At 36.1% G+C, this 26,070-nt stretch overlaps 2 protein-coding genes across 3 annotated transcripts; one reads left to right on the plus strand and one right to left on the minus strand.

Moving 5' to 3' along the window:
- Positions 1–4,178: 4,178 nt before the first annotated feature.
- Positions 4,179–18,248, minus strand: LOC125074594 (conserved oligomeric Golgi complex subunit 7). Its single transcript, XM_047685946.1, has 17 exons — positions 18,129–18,248; positions 17,967–18,053; positions 16,579–16,659; positions 16,060–16,233; positions 15,389–15,535; positions 13,520–13,637; positions 12,027–12,196; positions 11,607–11,708; positions 11,397–11,529; positions 10,717–10,850; positions 9,528–9,662; positions 8,783–8,981; positions 8,384–8,554; positions 7,071–7,165; positions 6,011–6,094; positions 5,114–5,207; positions 4,179–4,313 (listed from the first exon to the last, which is right to left on the minus strand). The coding sequence occupies exons 1-17, from the start codon at positions 18,129–18,131 to the stop codon at positions 4,210–4,212; spliced, it is 2,031 nt and encodes a 676-aa protein (XP_047541902.1). The 5' UTR covers positions 18,132–18,248; the 3' UTR covers positions 4,179–4,209.
- A 290-nt stretch (positions 18,249–18,538) lies between these two features.
- Positions 18,539–24,201, plus strand: LOC125074623 (zinc finger protein 59-like). Of its 2 annotated transcripts, none has more exons than XM_047685992.1 (4): positions 18,539–18,557; positions 19,913–20,024; positions 22,040–22,606; positions 23,616–24,201. In XM_047685992.1, exons 2-4 carry the CDS (start codon positions 19,933–19,935, stop codon positions 24,199–24,201), a joined length of 1,245 nt encoding a protein of 414 aa, XP_047541948.1. In that variant the 5' UTR covers positions 18,539–18,557; positions 19,913–19,932. The 2 variants fall into 2 exon arrangements, with proteins under 2 accessions (XP_047541948.1, XP_047541947.1); XM_047685991.1 differs by lacking the exon at positions 18,539–18,557 and adding an exon at positions 18,658–18,712.
- Positions 24,202–26,070: the final 1,869 nt, after the last annotated feature.

The following is a 26,070-nucleotide window of genomic DNA, read 5'->3' on the forward strand; positions in this document are numbered from 1 at the left end:
GTATTATTAACGGTAGGGGGACAAGTAAATGGATTACCTACTAGTATGTGGTTCCTGCTGATCATGGACATGTTCTATAAGAAACATTAAACAATACTTAAACCTCTGATGTGCCATTAATCTCCGTGACTATGATGTTATGTCCCTTGTGCCTGTAGCTACACTGGCCCACTTGCCCTTCCAAACTGAACCACAACAATAGTAAATATTGATCTTTGTATGTAACTTTTTTTCCTGATTAGTAATTTATGTGAAGATCTGTCTCAATAATGCTCATCCTAATATCACCCAAGATGACTCAGTTTGACTCCCTGTTTATGAGTTTATTATATTTAAGTTAAAATTGTTAAAAAAAAACAATGGTTTTACATTAGATTTTTATTTTATTTACTGGTATTGATGACTAATTTAATGTCTTCTTAGTATATAAGTATATGAGTAATGTTTAAATTCCCTTAAGGAATTATGATATTAACTACTTTGTGATTTTATTAGTTTCATTAGTGTTAAGAAGAAGAAATTGTTTAATGAGATGTTGATTAAATAAAATTAGTATGTTCTTTATTTGAAAGTAGCAATTTCGTTTTACTTTTAGTCTTGGTAAGTCATTTATTACAAGTCTTGGACACTTGAAGGGCCGGATTGGTACACGCACACATTACACCAGGTAAGTATATTACATACCTGGTGTAGAACATAACTGTTACGCACCCCATGTAAAGTAGGCTTGTTTTTTTTAGTCCTTTTATAATACCTTTATATATCACTAGTCTTCCGAAAAAGTTTGCGTTTATGCATTAGCAGCCTGTAAATTTTCTCACTGCTGGGCTAAAGGACTCCTCTCCCTTTGAGGAGAAGGTTTTGGAAAATATTCCACCACGCTGCTCCAATGCGGGTTGGCGGAATACACATGTGGCAGAATTTCGTTAAAATTGGACACATGCAGGTTTCCTCACGATGTTTTTCTTCACCGCCGAGCACGAGATGAATAATAAACACAAATTAAGCACATGAAAATTCAGTGGCGCCTGCCTGGGTTTGAGCCCGAAATCATCGGTTAAGATGCACGCGTTCTAACCACTGGGCCATCTCGGCTCTCGGTTTGCGTTTGTTTAAAAGATTTTTTAGGAATATCGAAACCTATGACAGGTTTTGGTTTTGATTTAATTTCATTATAAACTTCAAGTCACTCATCTACATTTGGCGCCAAAATGATTAAAACTTTTTTGAATGAAATTTTTAATGTTAAATAGTACACATTAGTTCAGCTAAGTTTCTTTCGCCGGTTCTTCTCAGGTCCGAGGTGCTAAATTCCGAACCGGTGGTAGATTTTTGACAATCAATAAGCAAGTGCAAACACTTCTATTCAATTCAATTCTTAGTTTAATGGCTTTTAGTTGTGCCATAGGGCACAGATTATTTCGCCAATGTCACGTAGGATGGAGAAGACACGAATGAGATTGATCGGTATGGTTGAGATAACAAACTCAATTAAATTTTAAAGTCAAATATAGTAGTAGTAATTTCCTTGTTAATCCGTAACCTAGAACAACACAAACATTAAGGGTTAGTAATAGAAACTAAACTATATATAATAAGATATATCACTCAATTGGACTATTCACAACTTAATTTTATTACATTTAATATATTTACACAAAAAAGAACAAAATGGACTAAACACAAACGTCAACAAACATTCAACATTTATAGGACGAGGAACTTTAGGAGGGAGAATGTCGTAAATGGGATGAAGAAGTTTAGGACAAAGGAACAGGATATGGGTAGCGGAACCTTCGTCTAGGCCACATTCACACAGCGAGTGATCTCGAACTCTTATCTTTGCTAGGTGAGTAGGTGTGCATGAATGGCCGAGGCGTAACCGACAGATAGTGGAAGTGACCCAACGGTCAGCGTGCCTGTGAAATGAAAACCAAGGTCGCCTCGGAATTTCAGGTTGTAACGCCGAATAATACTTACCCTTAACCGATTTTGATGAAATCCAGAAAGCATTCCAGGATTTATCCATATGAGTTTTCGCAAGAGTGAGCAAGTCTCGAGATGAATTGACAAAATGCTCAGATGAACCAGATTGGATAGCAATCTTAGCATATGAGTCAGCCATCTCATTTCCAATAATACCGGAATGACTTGGAATCCAGACCAGCAAAACTTGAAGACCTTGTTGGTGACAGGACAACAGGGCCTCTCTGATCTTAAAAACGATAGAAAGTCTTAATTTGCTACGAAAAGGATTTTCTTTAATGGCCAACAGACAGCTTAATGAGTCACATAAGATAAGTGATTGTTGTATGTTGTGTGACTGGGCATACATAATAGCTTCCAGTAAAGCAATGGCCTCACCGGAAAATATAGAGGTTTCAGGGGGGCATTTAAATAAAAGGGCTATTTTATATTTAGGTATCCAACAAGCTGCGCCAACGCAGCCGGTCGGTGAGAGCTTAGAGGCATCAGTATATATAGGGAGGTGATTTGGCCAATTTTGATGAAACATTTTTTGGAATTGGACACTAGTATCAGGAGAACCTTTTATAAGACCAAGATTTGTTATAACAGGGGTATTATAAATAAGAGCTTTAAAGGAGGTGGAAAAGAGAGGATTAGAAGGAAAAGTTGTAAGGGGATGAGGGAGGTTGGTATACTTAAGGAAACTGTTTAATAGGAATGAGGATTTTGGACTGTTTGAGTTGTAAAGGTGGGATAATTTGTTTAATCGGGCCAATAGAGGATGGGAAGATAGCTGTAACAATTTGATGGGAAGATAGCTGTAAAAATGACAAAGCGGTCACATAAGTATTGCCTCCTTATATGTAGAGGAGGGTCAACACACTCAACCTGCAGAGCATTAGTAGGGGTGGATTTCATCGCACCCAAGATTATGCGCAAACATTTAAACTGAATTTTGTTTAATTTTTCTGAAGCTGATTTATTGAAGGGATCTAGAACAAACAGTCCATAGTCCAAATGACTACGAACTATTGCGTTATAGATCAGCTTCAATGTATAAGGGTGAGCTCCCCACCAAACTCCAGATACTGCTCTAAGGGCATTAATTGATTTTTCACATTTCTTGGCTAAATGGTCAGAGTGTGAAATTCCGTTCAGTCGGTGATCGAGAATAATACCAAGAAATTTTGTTTTGTCTACAAAGTTAATGAGTTGACCCTCATAAAACAAATTAAAAGTAGGTATACGTCTTTTTTTAGTAAATATCACTGCTTGACTTTTAGCTATCGACAGCGATAAGCCATGGTCAGAGAGCCATTGGGATAGGTAATGCAAAGCAGAATTTAATCGAAATGTTAAATTTTCTATGGAACTAGATCTATAATACAAAACAGTGTCATCAGCATACTGGAGTATGTTACAAAAATTGTTAACAGACAAATCGAGATCATGGGTGTATATGCTGTAAAGCAGAGGACTGAGTACTGAGCCTTGAGGAAGACCTTTCCAGACAAGTCTGGGGGGAAGTGAGAGATGTTGGTGTCTAACCGTTATTGATCTGCAAGTTAACAGATTACAAATGCAAACACTTCTATATTGAATAAAGATTTTTGACTTTGACTTTGACTTTGACTTTGAGCTAGAATTGGAGTTAGTAGATAAGAATTTACGTTAATTTCGTTGACGTTTTTCATTTTTTTTTTTCTTATACAGCCGTAGTACCGCTCTTTAACCGGCCCTGTACTTTTTTCCTCTCATAAAAATTAATTCTTTGTTAAATTGTAACTATTTAGTAAATTGCAATTAAGAATCCTCTTTAATAATCCTTTTCTGTGCATCTACGGCTAGAGCTCTTCAAAATGAGACGATAAACGATTTTTTTTTATGTGCAGCTATCTTCCCATAATCACTGTGACAAAAATCTTCTTACGCTATTAATATATAAGATTCTCCCACCATATGGCAAACATTATATTGATTCCCTTTTTTAATGGTAAGTTATGGAAGGGATAATGCCAGAAGTATAAGTATAGCCCACCACATGGAGAGGGAGACAAATCAGGCGCTAATGTACTACTAAAAAAGTACCAGGTAACCATAAACATTAAGAAGGTAAATTGTTTACTTATTATTCAATCTTAGAACTATAAATATCATTCATATCATTGTATGGAATACATAATAAAACTAAAATAATAATAATGAATTATATTTATAGCAATTTTATTTAAATTAAACAAATTATTCGTTTTGACTCGGCGTTGCTGCTCGTAAAGATTTCTCCAAGTTTTTCAAAGCTGGCGTGATGCTACTCCCCAAGTCTTCAACGACGCTTGATAAATAAACTGTAATAATAATTGTATTGTATATAATTATTTACATAAACCATTTCGACGTGTACCATGATGTAACACTATGGAGTTCTTGATAAATACTAATTGCAGTACATAATGAGGCCCCGGCATAAACTGCTCTAGTGTTGAATATCGATAGTTAAGGTGTTGCCGATAGTATCGAGTCTATCGATATTATTGTCACGTGTCAATACTATCGATTGTATCGATAGCTATATCCCATTAGCAATATTATCGATACTATTGCAAAACCTATTACTTTTAACCTAAACTATCGATAATTTGGGACTATCAATGACATCAATAGTATCGCCGCTACCAATATTATTGCTTACAGAGAGCTGGCTATACTATCGACAGTTTCGATAGTATTGTCACGTATCAATACTATCCATAGACTACTGATCACGGAGAACTATCGATACGTCGATAGTATCAAAACTAAACTATTGATAGAACCCTGAATAGTTTTCGAGGTCAACTATCCATTGTCAAACTCTCGATAGTTCTGCGACGCTGACTCAAATATCAAAGACAATGTTATTTAGACATAGACTATTTTTACTAATATGATATATTCTTAACATTCCAAAATAAGAGATAATTATACTTTCGCAGTAATTATTTTAAATAATCACCAAAAATTATATTTAAAATAATAAAACAACTAAGACATTAATGCCTAAATTTTAAAATTCAAAAACATTTCATTGTTTTTTTTTTTTTTTTCTAACCATAATACGCGCAACAGCGACAAGATACGTTTTTTTAAGTGACGTTCACATACTTACCGATATCAGTGAGACAACGTTTTGTTCCCAGCGCGTCCATATTTTGTATATTCAATATTTTTTCAGCATAAACTTCGCATGTGTGCGTGCAAAGCTGTAAATGAAAAATAAATTATACTCTATTCCAACCATAACAGGAGAAAAGCAAATTAAACAACATTTGACAGCAAATTGACGCGATATCATTGGTTTGCACGAGAGCTTGATTATCTATGATATCCACTGTGGATTGCCGATAAAAAAGCATTTTAAACGACGAAACTTTTATCGGAATTTTGCAAGTAAAATTAAAGTGGATATAAATAGTTAAGTGTAATAGTGGTGTATTATAAATACATATATACTAGGCAATAATAATTCGTATAGGCTATTTGACTGGTTTTTAAAATCCATTTTATATTATTTAGTAGAGGTCAAAGAACCGAGTAAAAGTTTTTTTTTTAAATTCTAGTTCATACTTGCTGAAAAAAATCAAATTAAAAATTCCATATTTAAATAGCTCGCGAAAATGCTACTTTGACAATATGGCGCTGCAATGGGGTCGGTGACGTCACTTTCCTGTATTGTATTCTGTGGCACATATATGTGGATTATACGGTATGTAAACGAAGTAAACAAGCAAATTAGGACGTCATAAGCTTGACTAACCAGGAGCGTTTTGTGTCACGTGACAAACGTTTAAAAAAAATTCCATTTTTATTCATGGTTTTTTGAATAAATTAATTATTTTCTAATTTCGTAAATAAATAACCATTTTTAAACTCATAAAAGATATTGATTACAATAATTGACACTTTTAGTAAATCGCATGGAATATGTCAATTTAAGGTTTGTTTTTCATAATTGGAATGGTAATAGGTGTGTGTGTTTTATGTTTAATAATAAAAGAAGACCTACTTCAGTGAGGAACTGCCACGGCGCTTGCTTCTCCGACAGGTACATTTCCAAGTGCTGAGGTAACGTCATGAGATATTGTCCGATCTGTTTAAAAAAAAGTTCGTAATTGTAGAAAATTAAGCCACAGATATTTATTCAAAGAATAAATGTGAAGGAAAGGAAAAGGTGTTCCCTCTCTTTCTCATGCTCTCTGTCTCTCCCTTTCTATTGTATACGATTTAATACAAAACTATTTAATTTTTTTTTTGTAATTGTTTTAATGCACAATGATTTGTCTTGACATTTGGGTATATATTGTCCAACGTGGTTAATTTATTTCATTGTGTCTGTTATTTAATACATAATATACAACGAACGTTTACTTGGTGGTAGGGCTTTGTGCAAGCCCGTCTGGGTAGGTACCACCCACTCATCAGATATTCTACCGCCAAACAGTAATTAAGTATTTTTGTGTTATGGTTTGAAGGGTGAGTGAGCCAGTGTAACTGCAGGCACATGGGACGTAACATCATAGTTCCCAAGGTTGGTGGCGTGATGTAAGGAATAGTTAATATTTCTTACAACGCTATTGTCTATGGGCGGTGGAGACCACTTACCATTAGGTGGCCCACTTGCTCGTCCGCCTACAGATATCATAAAGAAAAAGTTACAACCATCTGTTACTACGCGGCTCTCTTTAGTGTCTCGTTTTTTTCGTATGAATTTCGTACAATAACGAATATTTCAAGAACTTAGTTTTGAATGCTCAAAATATAAAATTCTGTATAAACAAGGCACATGCAGGTTTCCTCACGATGTTCTCCTTCACAGTCGATGAATTATAAGCACAAATTAAGCACATGGAAAATCAGTGGTGCTTGCAAATAGCGCTTTCAGCTTTTAAATAAATAAAATTCTAAAATGATTTATTATTATTATTATAACTCAGAAATTCAGCGACTTAGGACTTTAACTAAGTGGATTAAATCGAATCTATATTCTCCAGCCAGCTCTTTATCCATTGGGCTCACTGATGGAGTTCCACAAAGCCCTAATCACTGGGAATGTTCTCTCGTCTAACCTCTGTGATGTATTCCTGCGGCGAGAGAGCGAAGTCGGGCAGGTCTGTCGATAGGGCGTCATTGCTGTGCCATACCGACAGCTGCGGAATTTTCTCTGCAACGAATCATATTAAAACATTACATATGTCGGCGGGAAGCCACATATTTAAGAAGAACACGTGCCCGGAAATTATTATTTTAATAGTTGAAAACCGTTTCATTATTTAATTCATTTTGACTCTGATCCCAATGTAAGTAGCTAAAGCACTTGTGTTATGGAAAATCAGAAGTAACGACGGCACCACAAACACCCAGACCCAAGACAATATAGAAAACTAACGAACTTTTTTCTACATCGACTCGGCCGGGAATCGAAGCCGGGAGCCGGAGTAGCGTACCCATGAAAACCGGTGTACACACTACTCGACCAATTCTGAGATGTTAAATTAGTCTGAAATATTTTACCGTCCATAAATAGGTGTTATATTGAGTGAATAGTTCCCCCCCCCCCCTTTTGTTATACAAGGCCGATCGCCCGCTGATATCGAGAGACTTGTTCGAGCCGTCAAATCGATCGGACCACCTCAGCTTGGAATAAATCAAAGAAAAATATTTCCTGCGTTTCATTTCATACCTCCGAGGATGTATAGATATCCAAACCCTGACATTCGTGACGTCAGCAATGCTGACGTCATGTTTTTAAAAACAACCTGGGACAAGCCAGTGCTGTTATTAAAATAAATAAACTAGACTCCTCGTTGGTCTAATGGCTTCATATAAGAATCAAAATCAAAATTTACTTCACTCGAGTGGGCTTTTACAAGCACTTTTGAATCGTCATTTAACAGACTATATTAAGTGGAGCTACCACCGGTTCGGAATGTAGATTCTATCGAGAAGAATAAGAAGAAACTCAGTATGTCTGAATCTTATTCAACATCTAAAAATACAGTCATGTTAGTTAAATACAGTTATATATGTTTGTTATGTGTCCTGCCTGGAAGTCAACAAGCATTAACTCCACGCTTTTTCATCATCTATATAATCTCGTATCGAATAATAAGCCTTATTTACCAATGTATATTTTACAAATGATTCGAATCTATGAATCGGCAAAGTTAAAAATATCTGCGGAGTTTTACTATAGAAACGGATACCTTGCCAGTAGAAGGATCTATTGACTTGCGGAGTCGAAAACTTTGCGTTATAAGCTTATCCTTATATCTCGTGTACATACAATGATTATCACTGATTCTATCAAACCTATATATCCAATCTTTGTAAAGCCACAGATCTGGAGATTTTTTTTTAAGCAGGGTGTAATAACACTCACCTAACTGCACGTCGACAGGGTTCCGCAGTATCGACCTGGCGAGGCCCTTGAGCGTGTCTCGAGCGCGACGAAGCGCCGCCACGCTGGGGGGCGATGTCCGGGGTAGCTGTCTCGTTTCCGCGTCCAGTAACATAGTCGGCAGATCCAGTAGGGGGTTGTCGGGTTTGGGGTCTACAAAAAATTGGGCAGTATTTTGATAATTCTTAGAAAAACTTATAACATATATAACTAACATTCTGTAAGTATCCCACCGCAAATAAAGTCTACTCTCGCGTTAAAGAAATCGTTTGGAGCTTACTCCACCAGGCTGTTACAATGTGGATGGTTGATATACGTTTATCATAATTTTATTAAAATTACCGCGCCTTTATACCAGGCGAAAAGTCTATCGAAACCCACCTTCCTCGTCGCCCTCCCGGCGCTGGCGCTCGGCGAGCACGTCGAGCAGCTCGGCGGCCGCGTGCTCCAGCGCCAGCGCCGCCGGGAACGAGTCGCACAGCACGCCGGCCGCGCGGCCCGCCGACACCGCCGCCTGGAACCGCGCCTCGATGCGCCGCGTGTGCCCCGATATCAGGTTCGACGCCGCCGCCGTGAACGCCTGGTGAATGGAAATACGATAGACAAAACCCAAATGGACAACATTTGACATCGAATCGACGCGATATCATTGGACGAGAGTTTCATAGTCTATGATAAAACCTTCGGAAGAAGAATTAAAGAGCATGTAATTAAATGGATTAATGTGTATCTTATATGTATTTTTATAAAAATTATCAATGCGAAAGCAAATCTGTTATTGTTTTACGGCCAAGCCACTGAACCGAATTTCACTCAATACTGAAACCGGAACGCGACAATGCAAAACCATTATCAGACAGTGGCAATGTTACCAGCACTTAGCGTTGCAGTACATGTGTAGACAGATGATTATTTAAGAGTACCGTAAATTTTTGAATATTTAAGACAAAAGTAATTAATTTGATGTTAATAAATGAGAATAAGTTGTTGAACTGTTTCATTTGCTTATTCAAATAAAGATTAAACATAATGAATTTCTTTATATCAATTTAAATACACCATTATAATTTACTATACTAACGATCGATTACAAATGACCATCTTTTTTAAGAAAATTAAATATTACCTCAACAGAAGGAGCGTAGAATGGATATATAGCTGTTCCAGCTATCTTCTTTCCTCTTGTATACGCGGTGCTGAGCCAGACTTCACTTCGCTCCGCTACCGAAAGCAACGCTCTGGATTGTTCTAGAAGATCCTCCTTCAAACAAATGGCATAGTATGGAATTTGATGGTATTTTTAAATTGTTATGTTTATTTAGTTCACAATGACCAACCGAGTCCTCGGAGTAAGTATAAACAAAATGCCAATGACATTTCAACATTTGCCAAACAATAAATCTAAAGATAGAAGATATATCTTCTCGTAGGGGGCACAGCTCTAGTCGTAGTATTGAAGTAACACGAATAAGGACTGTTTTATTAATCGAATCGAATAAAAATATTATAAGCAAGTAATTATACAATGAAAGCACTTTTAAATCGTCATTGTTTAAATAAATTTAAAGCTTCTAGGTTCGGAAAGTAGATTCTACCGAGAAGAACCGACGAGAAATGCCCAGCAATTCGCATGTTGCAAAAAGTGATGGTTGGAATAGAATATACTTTATTGAACACCAAATCGAACAGCAATTCTGAATTTATTATTATTGAAAGAACTTATGAATTAAAATTAAATAATATTTTTAGAGTAAAATAAATAACAATAGTTTTGTTACTAAAATAAATCTTATATATATAATAACAATACATATGCATACACATTATAGTAGAGGGGGGGGGCTCATGACGTATTAAAAGAAAGGCATGTCAGTTGCCCTCAAGACACACGACTTGGCCTTATCTCTGATCTTAGCGAAGAGGAACCGTAAAAATTTCGTTTCAATAACATTAAATACTTTATACAAGGCGATAGGTTGTTGTTTTTTTCTGGTGGTTTTATAGTATACGAAAAAGCAAATGGGCCATTTGATGGTACTTATCCCCTATAGATATTGACGCTGTAAAATGTCCTTCCTCAATGCGCCTTTAATCTTTGGAACTAAGATGTGATGCTCCTAGTGCCTGTAGCTACACTGGCTTACTCATCCGTCAAATCAGAACACAATAACACTTGGCGAAATAATATATGACGAGTTGGTGGTACCTACTACAAAGCTCTACCATCAACTAATATAAACCACTTTTTAAGAGAATGAGGTTAATAAAACGCAGTCGCCTTCATAGTAGAATGTTCTAGAAAACATATCTGTTACCTGTTTCACTTGCGGTTCGTCCAGATAGCCCAAGAAGATAGCTGTTTGAAGATCTGTGTATCTCGGCAGCAGAGCACGCAGCGGAGCGCACAGAGCTCGACCTAATTCCCGGAGCGACGACTGAGGAACCTCGTCTGATAAAATAGAACAGAATAAACCTTATAAGCTGGGCAAAAAGGCTGTCAACTCACATTGCACAACTCTGAGTGAGCCAGTGTAACTACAGGCACAATGCATGTCAGTACCTAAGTTTGGGTGCGCTTTGGCGATGTGAGGAATGATTACTTGTTTATTTTATGGCGCTATTGTCTATGGGCAGTGGATCCACTTACTATCAGAACATCCATCTATACTCTTATCCAACTATAAGAGGAGAAAAGCCAAATAAACAACATTTGACAGCAAATTGACGCGATATCATCGGAGATCTTGATTAATCTATGAAATTGCGAAAAAAATACGTAAAAATACGTCGACAAAACTGTTGTCGGAATTTTAGAAGTAAAGTTAAAGTGGAAATAAGTAGTTAAGTGTAATAGTGTTGTGTTATAAATAAAGGTATCATGAACTCTTAGTAATGTATATTGAAGAACTCTTAGTAATAATATGCATGAAATACGTAAATTTAAGGTTTGTATATCATTTTTCCTACTTCCATTGGAATAGGCTGAATAACTCACCCTTGCTGGGCCTCGGCGCCTCTATCACATTTCTAATACAATCGATAAATTCGTCTATATCCGTTTTGAGATCGATCAACAATGTGAGTCCTTCCTCTGGGGTTTGGCACATTTTGAAATTAGCAGTAACTATCTGTAACAAAAAACAAGGATCACCAATTCTATCGACATCGATTGCGCGTGCTTTAAATACATAAAACTCAGCCAAACCTTTGTGGGTGACGGATCCAGTGACAGTAACAGGTCTGTGTATAGTCTCACTAGTTCAGCGAGCGGCTGATCCGATTTCAGTACTGAAGTAAGCCAATCCACCTGAGAAATTAAATTTAATAAAATTGTCAGCTTTGAAATATTTCTGACGGCAAGTCTCCTTTCTCTTTGGAATTTTATTTTACTACAATAGTCCCCCCCGGGTTAATGTATCAGAATTTCAGAGAACACGCAGGTGGTTCCAATAAGGTCAGGGTTGAAACAAGATTCGCCTAGGACCTAGAGGACCTTGAAGTTCCTCTGATTCGTGCAAAGGATGGTCATCCAGAGACCTTTAGTGGAAAGTTTTTTTTATGGTTTAACCAAATATTTTGAAAAAAATTTTACGCAGAATATTTAGAAAAAAATTATACGACAAACCTGCGTGCTGGCGTCCTCTGCTAGCATCCTGGTGAGGGCCCGCAGCGAGTGCTCGTGCGCGCGAGCCCAGCCCGCCGCGCGCCGCCCCGCCGCCGCGCGCCGCCAGCACACGCGCGCCGCCACGCCGCGCGACATGCCGCGGAACACGCACACGTACGCGCGCGTGCGCTCTGCCACCACAGCACGACACAATAACCAGCCTGACCACACACGCGCGCCGCCACGCCGCGCGACATGCCGCGGAACACGCACACGTACGCGCGCGTGCGCACTGCCACCACAGCACGACACAATAACCAGCCTGACCACACACGCGCGCCGCCACGCCGCGCGACATGCCGCGGAACACGCACACGTACGCGCGCGTGCGCACTGCCACCACAGCACGACACAATAACCAGCCTGACCACACACGCGCGCCGCCACGCCGCGCGACATGCCGCGGAACACGCACACGTATGCGCGCGTGCGCTCTGCCACCACAGCACGACACAATAACCAGCCTGACCACACACGCGCGCCGCCACGCCGCGCGACATGCCGCGGAACACGCACACGTATGCGCGCGTGCGCTCTGCCACCACAGCACGACACAATAACCAGCCTGACCACACACGCGCGCCGCCACGCCGCGGGACATGCCTTACATGCGCATGCACTCGTGCGCAGACAGCAGACATGTCATTTTCCTAGTTTAACTTTCAAATCGGACCAGTAGTTCCTGAGATTAGCGCGTTCAACCAAACAAACAAACTCTTCAGCTTTATTCAAGTATTGATACATATATATTTTATTATTGTCTTCAATTAAAAAAAAAAGTGTAATCGATTTCAGAACGTTCCTTGTATCGCTTTTGTATTCATAAGATTTTTCCCGCGTAAATTACAAATGACTGTCAACGATTGAATTATAAAATTGATAAAAAAAAATCAAAGAATAGCCAGGACTTGTTCGTTTGGTTTCAATTTGCAGTTCAATAGTTAAATTGTTAAAATTAACATCAGATAAAGCCGTACAATATTATATTAAGTTAAAGCTTCATCTCTTTTTCACAGACGGGTTACCGTAAAGTCAAAGAGAGACAGGACGAATGTTTTATTCGTTCAATGTTATCGTACTTTTAATGCACTGACTTACCAGAACTATATCAAATTTATTTTTAGATGTGGTGAGAACGGTTACCCTTCAACATCAAATCGATATTCATCTAATATTCCGACAACATCTAACTTTAGACGAGTTTGCGATATATCGAACACATGCCTAACGACTATGCGGGTTGTACAGTTATCAAAAATGAACTTACTAATTGTATAAATAAACTTTTACAAACAAACGCTCCTTTACAAATTTTCTTAAATTTGGCAACAGAAGCGTTTCAAACTATTTCTAGAATACCGTTGCTGTTTGGTCGTATCCCATCGCGTTCACGAGTGGATTGCGTTTGCTTTTGCACGAGTGGATTATATTTATAGTGTGTACGTGGGTCTTACCAGCGTCCATTTGCGTCAGGGCATCGATGAGGGGTGAACTTATCGCGGCCTCCAATCTGTTATATAACGTCTCTAGCTGCATCCTTTTCATTTCATAGTCCGATGACTCGCTTAGTGCCTGAAAATTTTTAACAAATAAATACTTGAGGCGTGGGGGGGGGGCGATGAATCATATGATCTAGAAATGAGGCCTTTTTTACGTAGATTTTAAGAAGGTCTAAAAGTTCTTCGTCCTTAGACACCAAAAGTAAAGTAACTCCTATAAATGTCACAGCACTGGGCTTAGACTGTCGTCCCTTCTGAGGAAAAGATATAGAGCTTATTCAACTTCTATGAATGATCCTCTAATGTGGTTTAGATGCACATCTGACAGATTTTCATTAGACACGTGCAGGCTTATTCACCGTTGTTGTTTCATTACAACCGAGTAGGCAATGAAAGCTTTAGAGCTGTGGTGCTCAAGAAGAAAACTTCGCATACCATGGATGGCTTAAAGCACCAACAAGCTTATTTTGAACCAGTTAAACATAACAACAAAGCTCTCAATATGTCGAAGAATCAACAAGTTTAACTGTAATTTATTTCAGTATTTATCGTACTCAAATGGACATGGTATTCAACGTCAATCTAGAACAGTAGTTCCCAAACTTATTTTTCTCGTGGACCACCTATTGGCATGTGTCCGTAAGCACAGTTTGAGAGAAACACTAAAATACGAACTAAATTTATATTTGTTTAATATTGGTGCTTTTAATTCTACCATTAGTAACCCTACGAGAATTTCAGCAAATCTATGAATTTGTTTGTGATTCTCTAAAACTGACGAAGAAAAAAAAAAGGTAAAGCTATTTATAGTGGTGATCAAGTACATGTCTGAACAAGCATTAAGCATTGTCGGGCGGATAGCGCTTTGCAAGTCTGTACACGAAATTGTACGTAATATCAAATACGCAAGTTTGGACAAGTAACAGTCGCTTGCCTTATTAAAATATTATCTGCTTAGTTAGGTACTTAAAACAATGCAGGAAGGCCCTTATCAAAACTATGCTTACATATTTGCTCTTTACTATCAAAAGCAGATAAATTTTCGTGGACCCCCATTAACATCTTATGGACCCCCATTTTTTATTCACGCCTACCCACCTACCCAGCAAGTCTCCCGTGGACCCCTGGGGGTGCACCTGGACCACTTTGGGAATCACTGATCTTGAACCTTGAGCGAGGTCGCGACTATGTCGTAAGTATGACGTAAGAACACGTCACATCTGGAAATTGTCATACTCGAGGTGCGCTGGCTCAGTTGATCCGACGAAATCGCAGAGTTACTGAATCGTGCTTCATCTTGTTAATCTTGTCATATTTTAAAGTTATTGTAATTTAATATTGAAAATACACTACCAACGTGAACAGCCATGCTTTAATTTTGAAGATCCCCATGTCTGATAACGAGTTGACGCCTAACCCCTCGTTATATACAACATTTCGGTCACATTGCTCGTCGTTAATCAGAAAACCAAGAGAAGTTAGTTGTGGTGGGAAAAGTGGAATGTAATAGACCCTGCGACCGGACACCTAGCCGCTGGTATGACCGGGTAACGTCTTTCACTGGCCTAGCAATAACAACGGCTCTAAAGGAAGCTGAAAACCGAACGAAATGGAAAAATATCGCAAACAATGCAAGGCAGGATTTTCAAAGTCTCTACTTTCAGTGATGAAAAGAATGGCCACGAAGAAGACGTGATGAATTGAGCACATGAAAACTCAGTGGTCTTTTCTGGGTTTAGGGGAAATACCACTTATTACACTGTCTAAGCATCAATAAATTAAAATACCCAAGAATACTACAAATTTATTTATCTGTGCCCTTACCTCCAAACTTGCCGTCATCGCCGTCACTTGTTCCCCTAATTCCATCAGTTTTTCCTTCTGTGTTGGCACACCTGCTTCCAGAATGTCTTCTAATGAAGTCGCCAGGGCAACCCACTTGTCCGCCTCTCGGAGGGTTGAAGCTGCATTCTGGGAAACAATTACCCAGTGACTTACGAGTGGTAAAACTTCACCAAGGTCAAAATCTATTTGTTGTCATGATAAGTGTTGCAATTAATGAACTTCATAGTTAAAAGAACCCATACGAGAATCTGATAAGCAGTTCCCTTGACTCTCTTTTATTATATGAAACAGCTTAGCCGAATTTAGGGGAGTCAACCGGGGCACCTGCCCTGGGGCCTCCACAAGAGAGGGGCCCCCATAAAAGAGTTTCCGACGAGTTAGGGATTTTAATGTAATGTATGTTTATATATCTGGATATAGAAAAATTACAATAATATTACTAAGTACTGTTTTATAAGACACCGATACAAAGAGTAAATAAATTATTGACAAAATTTACTGATAGAAATGAAATTGTTCTAATTAATTTGTAGAATAATAATTAGGGGCCTCCACTCTGTTACCCAGGGGCTCCACTCCTTTGTGTACTAGAGTGTATTTAGTGGCCAACTGTTAGACACTATTTTTTTTGACGCGTTCTCAAACCTTACCTCTAACCGACTTTTTAGCTGATCAATCTTTTGCAAGCTCTTGATTGAATGTCCCGTTTGTTCCTCCACGCCTTGGACCTGTTCCTCCAAAGTCACCAGCTTCTGTTGCAACAGAGCACCTTCCAGCTGCAACGTTGACGCATCTTGGAGAACACGAGGTATTGACGTCACAATCTAAAGATTACAAAAAAAGGAATTTTATTTTTTGTCAAAAAAAAAACACCAAAAAAATGAAACTTATCCTTAAGAAATCTGCATAAAAATCTGTCATACAATACCTACATATGTGTATACCTACATTATTTTTTTATGTAAAGTAGCAAGGTGGCTTGATGGAGATTCGCCACAAATAAACTTCCCAAAGAGAGGAGGTTTTAGCCCAACAGTGGGATATTTATAGACTGTTGCTAACTACCAAATGTAAGCAAAGAGTGCCACATCACAACCTGACTAAATGAATTCTGTGAAGACCTGAGCAATACTAAACTATGAACAATTAATCAATTTTTATATCATTACCTGTGTAGTTGTTTCGTCCAATGAATTGCTTAACTGTTTCATGTACAGCTGCAATCTTGTTACTGTGTTAACTACAAATATCTATAAATAAAAAAAATATTTAATAATAATTTAATCAATAATATTTAAAAAATAGTTTAACAACAACCTTTAGAAATTTAGTGTAGACTATATTGTTATTAGAATCAAGTATCTTAGTGTTCAGCTTCATTGGAACCTGAATTAAATTTCGTTCCAAGGAGTATACATATACTTAACTGGTGGAGTCAAATAAATGCCTGTGTCTTTTTAAAGTGTCGTATTAAAGACAATTATGTCATAAAACATTACAATGAATCAATTTAACTCATAAATTCGAAATCTTTATTCAATGAAATCAAACTACATTTTATTCAAGTAGGTGTTTTGAGTATTAATTTCATACAATTAAATTAAACCAACATTATGCAGTGCATATTCTACTGTAATTCACAGTACTAATAGATACATAGTAATAGATACCTCATCCTCCTGCCCCTATCCCAGTTTTACTTGGGGTCGGCGCAGCATGTCTCCTTCCATACTCCTCTGTCAGATGTCATCTCACAAGTAACATTCTTTCTAACCATATTGTCTTTCACACAATCCATCCATCATTTCTTGGGTCGTCCCCTACCTTTATATCCATCCACATCTATACTCAAAACCTTTCACACAATAAGGTCCTCAGTCCTCCTTCCTCATGTCAATTGAATAGAGACATAGACTACTATTACATAGAATAAAATACTATATGACATTCAGTTACATAGACTTTTAAACACAATCATTGAATGTACTTATTTCACTGGAAACCAATTAATACAAACACATTTTTTATCACCTATATAACATTTTAATATATCAATGAAATTTAATAATTGGCAAAGCTAAATGTATTTGAGGAATTTTATTATAGAAGGACTACAATTGTTAATCGAGTTCCTTTTGCCGTATCTTCTAAAAACGGGGTACTTTCTTGTGCCAATTGGTGGTACGATAAGTGTAATGCACATTTAATAAAGAACTTAAATTTCATTTCCACAACCGGTTAGGAGTTTAGGTTAATGATATCTTGGATCTGACGACCAGCAAAATAAATATAACGAGATAATTGTTTTTATTATTGCATGTTCTAATAAAGTAGCCAATGTTATCAGTTTAATAAAACCAATAGAGCAAATTATTGCTTGTAGTAAGTTTCATTTTACACATTTAATATTTTGTTTTGCATAATTATGTACACATAGAGGTATAAGTAGAATTATATTAATTATTATAGGATAGAACTAGATAGACATTAAAAGTATTGTGGAACAACTTCTTTTTTTTTTATTTAAAACGAACTTATCAATGATGTAATATCAAACCTCCTTTTCCTGATTTCCACTTGTACTCCAAGCTTTATTAATCCACTTTTTAGGATCGAACTCGTTATCAGCAAATGTCTTTAAATCCTAGAAAGGAACATACGAATGAGATATTTAATATTTTAAAAACTTAACAATATTTTACATTATTGATAAAATTACCATCTTGAAAGTTATCCAATTGACTTTTTACTTAATACTTTATTTATATTGTTAGTAAATATATCGGATTTAAAAATAATAAGTCTAATGACGTATGACATATTCTTATCATTATTGTTTTGTCAAAAACAGCTGATATTTGAAATATACAAATAAATGATGAAAACTTTAAAGCTGGTGATTAATGTTAATCCAAGTATAAATTAAGTATTATGTAGCACTAATTAAATTTACGAATTGGCTTAAATGTCATATCAAATATATAAGTAAATATCAAATGCTGGAGGGAATAGCAATAAACTTTTATTAAAAATGTAAATAAATATTTTTTGTTTAATCTGTGGTAATAACTTGCACTTGTAATGTACTCTGTGGCCTGGGTCCGTCTATTTTTTTATTATTTTCGTAGTCTGTGATTTCGAAATGGAGGTAAAAGAAATGACGTAGAATTTATAAAATGAGGATATTAACAGAAAATTTAGCAACAATTTAAATAACGTGAAATAATAATAATCATATTTATTTTACTAGTAATTTTAAATGTGTATTCTTCTATCTGTATATATTTTTGAAATTACTGGAAGGTATGTTTAAACGATTTGTACTTATACTTTCGACTAAAGCTATCTTCGCATTTGTTTGGTACAACATTGTGATTATAAAAACTATTCATTGCATCTATATATTCATGCTTACAAAATTTATACTTACAAAAAAAATCATAAAGTTTTATTAACATAAACTCAACGATTATCGTAGATAAATTTTAATCTACTCTTATTATTACTGTTATTGTATCAAAACTTTATTCTGTAGTAGTTTCTACAAGAAATAAAATTTTCATTTAACCACCACCAATGTGCCACCAACCTTGGCACAAAGATATAGTACCCCTTGTTCCTGTGGTTACATTGGCTCACTCACCCTTCAAACGAGAACACGACCGTACTAAGTATTGCTATTTAACGGTGGAATATATGGTGAATGGTACCTATCCAGATGGGCTTGCACAGAGCCCTACCAAATAAACAAATACAGTGTATATTTGTATCATATAAACACAATATGAGCCGAGATGGCCCAGTGGTTAGAACGCGTGCATCTTAACCGATGATTTCGGGTTCAAACCCAGGCAGGCACCACTGAAATTTCATGTGCTTAATTTGTGTTTATAATTCATCTCGTGCTCGGCGGTGAAGGAAAACATCGTGAGGAAACCTGCATGTGACTAATTTCAACGAAATTCAGCCACATGTGTATTCCGCCAACCCGCATTGGAGCAGCGTGGTGGAATATGCTCCAAACCTTCTCCTCAAAAGGGAGAGGAGGCCTTTATCCCAGCAGTGGGACATTTACGGGCTGCTTATGTTATGTTATGTTATGTATAAACACAATGGAGACAGAGTCGTCCTTAATCTAAATATTGAGGCTAGTTAAATATAGAGATTTTGCTAGCACAAAGACGATGTTTGCAATGAATAGTGTACATCCATATTTACCACTCAAAAACTTTAAACAGAGGACGCCCACTTGCCGTCATAATATAACATGGTGATCTTTATTTGTATCAGCTAATATATGTTAATTATTGTTCTATAATATATATAAATATTAACTGAACACTGGTATATAAGCTAATTAATATATTTTGAGTCTTTGTTGTTGTTGCGAATGGTTTGCTTTTTAATTTAATACACATACTTAATGTACTTTTCAGAAAATTAACTAAACTACATTAAAGTTGAGTAGAGTTTTATGTTATTGTGATTTCTCTTTTTTTACAGATTCACTCAATCGTCCAAGCATGAAAATTAGTAAAGATACAAATTCATATAAATCTTTGAAGACTTCTAGTATTGTGGCTTGTGATTTCTGTGATAAGAAGTTTAAAAATAGGTAAGGTAATTCAATTGGCATAGTTGTGCCATATTTTTAGTTTTAAGAAATCATTGTTATATGCTGTCAGTAACATTACCATTGTTTTTGTTGTACTTTTATATTTATTTTTGTCTCTAGAAGCTTACAATTTTTATGTTTGTGTTAAGCTTTAAGCTGTATGTTTTTCTTTCGCTTCACGGTCTTTTTGCTAATCAAAGTGTTCTGTTCATTTCAGCAATTTAAGGAAAATTACAATATTTGTATGTTTGTCTAAGTTTGTGCTGTTTTTTATTATTAATTTATTTGTGTATTACTTTTTTATCATTATTCAATAGTGCTTTAAATATCTATAATCGTGTATCGCGCTGTATCGGTCCGTGTACTTCTGATTGCATTGTTATTGTGAATATGTCGATGGTGTTTCAAATAAATTAAAATCGGATCTAGACAAAGCAATATACGTACATAGTATTGTCAATTTAGGTTTAGGTTAAACAACAAATACACTAGAGTTTGTTTTGACTGGCAATATGAGATGCTCAACTCAATCAACATGATGCTACAATGTTTTGCATGATGCATGTCTTCTCCAGCTCTAAGCGAGCACACATGTAAGGACAAGTGAGCTGACACGACAATGGGGCAACTTAACTCTAACTCCTATCACTTATAAGCTGATTACTTTAGACAGTAATGATGTTCTGGTACAAATATTTGAATGGGTAACCTTACCATTTCCAAGTGTATCCAAGGTATTCACTTCGGGCGTCAATTCTATAATCACTTAGCCTTGAGGACATTCCACGTAAATTGCCCCGCAGCATGGAAATTACATGTCTATGTTTTATCAAGTGATATATATTTTTTTATGGCATTGGTTGGCGAACGAGCATATGGGCCACCTGATAAGTGGTCACCACTGCCCATAGACAAAGGCGCTGTAAGAAATATTAACAATTCCTTACATCACCTATGCACCACCAACCTTGGGAACTAAGATGTTATGTCCTTTGTGCCTGTGATTACACTGGCTCACTCAAAATTGATACTCTACAATTGATATGTTGTTTGGAATAAGTTAGATATTAGCGAAGTTTGAAATTTCTTTAATAATTGTTATTACACTGTGTCTAACCTTCAGGATTCAGATTATTTTGTCATTTTAAAAAATATTTATATGTATCAATTTTTACCACGGCAGTTTTTTTTAATATAGTTGCTATCTAAATTAATTAATTATTCTTTTTAATGAGCCGAGATGGCCCAGTGGTTAGAACGCGTGCATCTTAACCGATGATTTCGGGTTCAAACCCAGGCAGGCACCACTGAATTTTCATGTGCTTAATTTGTGTTTATAATTCATCTCGTGCTCGGCGGTGAAGGAAAACATCGTGAGGAAACCTGCATGTGTCTAATTTCAACGATATTCTGCCACATGTGTATTCCGCCAACCCGCATTGGAGCAGCGTGGTGAAATATGCTCCACACCTTCTCCTCAAAGGGAGAGGAGGCCTTTAGCCCAGCAGTGGGAAAATTTACAGGCTGCTAATGCTAAAAATAATAATGCATATATAATGTAGAGATATTAAATATTGTAAATAAACGTGCTGTAATATCGAATTAGGACAACCGTGTCCTGTAATGATATGTATACAGTTTTGTATTATAAATAAATAAATTAGATTGATCAATCATCAATTTTATAATTCCTGTGATATAATAAAAGTTATATAATAAATTATATTGGTACGTTATTGCTAACTCCATTTGGTGTCTAGAATGTCAAATTTTTAAATAAATACAAAAACAAGAAAAAGTTACATTGATAACAAAGCAAAAATCTTTCAAACTAAATGATTGTAAGTTAATGGCAACTGGTTTTTTTAGATGCTTTTTAGGGAAGGGAGGAAATAAGATAAATTTGCATAACGTTACCTGTTTTATTCCTATAGATTTAAGAACTGTTTAAATTCACCACTTTATCTACCGAGCGAGATTGGAATTGGTATTTATTTAAGATTTCTCATTTTCAGATACGATAGTATAGTTCATAATGCATCACACATTATAATTCCTCTGTGGGCGCAAACGTTATATAGATGTAATATTTGCAACATATACACAACAACGGTTGAAGATATAGAAACTCATAACGCTAGGAAACATCAACAACCTCGGAATGTTACTAAACCAATCAATGGAATAAAAAGTGAAACAATATTAAAAGACTATAATAATGAAATAGAACTCGAGATAAATGGTGACGTGGGATTGGTTGAAAGTAAAATAGTTGAAAACGAACCAATCAGAAACAGGCTTAAGTTTGAAGAGGATGTTTTAAGCTCCAACGGTTTGATAAAAGACTTGGTGACGCAATGTAAGGTAAATATTCAATTAATGGACCCCCCATGGTCGTACCAGTCCATGAAATTCAGCAATTGTAACAATACCACGGTTTTCAATGAGGATTTTGTTAGAAGTGACTTCGATGATCTGTCAACGAATACTCAGGAGCCTGAATATAATTGCATAGATTACTCGAGTTTGATGAAACCGGGGATTTTCAATTGCAAATATTGTTTTAAGTCATACCCAAACAGGTGAGTTTGTTTATTATGATATAATTAATAATTATGGATTCAGTTACGATACACCCTAATTTCATTTTCAAAATTCTGATCAATAATTTTTCAACATTGATAATGGACGACGAAAGCCATGTAAACAACATTTGACAGCAAATTGACGCGATATCATTGGTCGAGCTTGAATTGTCTATGATATGCATTATGGATTTGCGAAAAAATTGCGTTCACACCATCGATGACTTATCGGAACTTTGGATTTAAGTAGTTTAGTGCAATAGTGTTATAGTATAAATAAAGATATATTAATCAAGAAATCTTAGTAGTGCACGATATAGCTGAGTTATTAGCAAATCGCATGAAATACGTAAATCTAAGGTTTGTTTAATCTTAATTCCTTCTTGGATTGGAATAGATTATGTCAATTAACTTCTATAAGTAAAAAGGACAAAAGGTCTCGTTATGTGGTATAAATATTATTCAGAATTTGTAACCATGTTGGCCAGAAGCTGGTAATAGTGTCCAAATATTTATTAAATTTGACCGCGCTGTTTACTTTGTGACGTTTTTGGGAGTATAAACTGCTCGTAACGCATTCTTAAGCCGTGTTTATAGAACGTGTTAATTGTGAATGTTGTAAATCGTCGTTGCGCCTGCAAAAGGCGCTGTGTTTTTTTTCTTATTTTTAGATTCTTATGCCTTTTTAATCCTTATTTAAATTTCAGTAGCTTTCGATGTATGAATGTCACATGGCTAAATTTTAAAACTTTTAAATTATTGAAGTTATCACAAAACTGATTTTACAGTACGTGCGTATTGAAATAACGATGATTACGGCAGTATTAACTTCAATAATTTAAAGGTCATTTATTCAAGATCTAAATATACTTTATTCAAGTAGACCTTTACAAACACTTTTGAATCGTCGTTTTACGAACTAAGTGTGGCGACAAGAAACTCGGTAGTTATTCTTTTTCAGAATTTAAAATACAATTAAAACTACTCAATATGTTTTCTATTTCAGGTTCTCGTTAATAAAACACGAGATAAATCATATGAAAATAATAAGAGGGAAACCGATATTGTGTTTATACTGTGACAGATTTATCGCTGGCAACTATAAAACATTGAACGTCCACATAGCGAAACGTCACCCAAACGTCAAAGCGAAGAAATTCAAAACGTTTATGTGCAAGCGTTGCGGTTTAAGGTTCAGAAAATATAAGAGACACGTGAAGAACTATCACGTCTACGATTGCCTCGAATGCGGTTTGGAATTCAACAACGCCGAGCAGAATGCCAGTCATTCGAACACATGCAAGTGCCCAAAATACAAGGCGAAGATGCTGAAAGTGTGTGACCTCTGTTACTCGTTTATGAAGCGACGGATTAATTTAATTTATTGCCTTATGGGTGATACAGACGACGAATTAGGTGTACGGTACCCCTGTGACAATTGTGGGAAGAAGTACTTTGTGCTGAAACTGGTGAAGCGGATACAGAAAGAGAGAAAGTGCTGTTACAGGGATCAGAAGAAGATGACGAATGAGGACAGATTGAAGAATATACAGCATCGTTTGAAAAGATTAAATCTCTTGAATAAGTTTTAATGTGTTGTTTGATTTAAATAAATAAATGTAGGCAAATTTTCTTCGCCAATTGGTGATTGGTTACCAATATATGGGCCAAGTTTCAGATTGGGCCATAAAATGTTATTAGTGAATAATCGCTATTGAGTTGTTAGTCTTGTTTAGTTACTTTACTAATATACCCTTCTGGCGTATTGTCAAGTATTATCAAAGAGATTTAGGCATAGACAATTTTAATACTTTTTACAGATCATTATATAGCATAAAACAATGTCGCTTTCCGTTGTCTATCCCTGTTTGTGCTTGAATGTATGCTTAGATCTTTAAAATTACTCAACGGATTTTGATGCGTTTTTTTTTATAGATAGTTTGAAGGGGAAGGTTTATATGTATAATAAATGCACAATATAGTAGAGAAACACATAATTTTAGAAGTTTCTAAAGTGATATCATAAATAAACACATTTTTTGAACTTACATTGCAAATAATGTATTTTAAAATAATGTATTTTACACCTTAAAGAAGTTTTCAAAAGGCCGTGATAACACAATAAACATTTTTTAATCTTTTTTACGCAGCGATTTTAATCGATACAGCATTAATCCTTATCCAATTAAGTACTTTAAATACATTGTACATTTAATATAGATCAATACGGCCCTTTACAGCATGTAATTTAAATGAATATTTTCGAAGATATTACAGATTTAAAACATAGCGGTTTGTATTGCTTAATGACTGAAAAATGAACGCTGTAAGACATTCTGTAGTACCTATATTTAGTATCAGCATTGCAACCGTGCGAAGCAGGGGCGGGACGCTAGTATAAGATATATCAGTAAAAAGTAGTAAAATTAGGTACTTCTCTTAAAAATGTTCATAAGTAGTCTGAACTTAGGAAGACGCACTTTCGAGTTTGGTAAATGCGTAGAGGCTTTGGTTCTTGTCGAATTGTCGTCCCATAGAATTATAGTAATAAAATAAATCGTTTATTGCAGACAAAGTTGCCATTTTGTTAGTAAAAAAATTATTTTCTTAGTGTTGGTACCAATAAATAAAATATTACGAGAGTTAGCTAAACTTCCTTGTAAGTGGAAAGCGTAGACAGATTTCTTCGGGATACAGGGCATTATTTAGAAGTTTTCTTGTTGGTAGGACTTTGTGCAAGCCTGACTAGGTAGGTACCACTCACTCATATCGCCAAGCAACAATTCTTAGTATATTTGTGTCACGGTTTGAGCGGTGAGTAAGCCAGTGTAATTACAGCCACAATGTACGGACACAACATCTCTAGTCCCAAGGTTGATGGTCCATTGGCGATGTAAAGAATTGTAAAAATGTCTGCGCCTGCGCCAATATCAATGGACAGCAGAAAGTTATAAAACTACATACTTACAAACCGTCATTCCAATTTTTTCTGAATCGAGGGGTGAATGAAAAAAAAAAATACATGTCCTTCCTTATTAACTAAATCGGCCAAGTTTTTTTTTAGCGTGAAGAGGGAACAGAGTTACTTTCAGCGGCACTAATACTAGCAACAATATTTAATTAATTATGGTTTATACTGTGAAAACTTTAGTTTAAGTCGTCGAAATGAAGCGCGCGCTATATTTTTCTAGTGCGTGTCGAGATGTCGCAAATTGGGTCATCGTTTATGCCGGCCGCAGGTGTAAGTGTATGTAATGTACCGATCTCGTCACTACTAGTGTTGCATATCGATAAGAATCGATAGTTAAGGTGTTAGACATAGTATCGATAGCTTCCCATGAGCAATACTATCGATAGTATTACTTTCAACCTAAAGTATCGATAGTATTGCCGTAATCAATAGTTTTTCTCACGGAGAGCTATCGATACTATTGATATCCTGAATAGTTTTCGATGTCAAG

The sequence above is a fragment of the Vanessa atalanta genome, chromosome 28, assembly GCF_905147765.1.
Source record: "Vanessa atalanta chromosome 28, ilVanAtal1.2, whole genome shotgun sequence".
In the NCBI taxonomy this organism is placed as follows: Eukaryota; Metazoa; Arthropoda; class Insecta; order Lepidoptera; family Nymphalidae; genus Vanessa; species Vanessa atalanta.

Excerpts from the sequence above, each read along its gene's own strand:
- LOC125074594 (XM_047685946.1), bottom strand. Across the intron at positions 10,851-11,396 it reads GGCGCCGAGGCCCAGCAAGG|ACGAGGTTCCTCAGTCGTCG; the intron begins GTGAGTTATTCA and ends CTATTTTATCAG. Across the intron at positions 8,982-9,527 it reads TCTACGCTCCTTCTGTTGAG|GCGTTCACGGCGGCGGCGTC; the intron begins GTAATATTTAAT and ends TCCATTCACCAG.
- LOC125074623 (XM_047685992.1), top strand. The coding sequence starts at position 19,933 with ATGAAAATTAGTAAAGATACAAATTCATATAAATCTTTGAAGACTTCT. Across the intron at positions 20,025-22,039 it reads GATAAGAAGTTTAAAAATAG|ATACGATAGTATAGTTCATA; the intron begins GTAAGGTAATTC and ends TCTCATTTTCAG. Across the intron at positions 22,607-23,615 it reads TTTAAGTCATACCCAAACAG|GTTCTCGTTAATAAAACACG; the intron begins GTGAGTTTGTTT and ends TTTCTATTTCAG.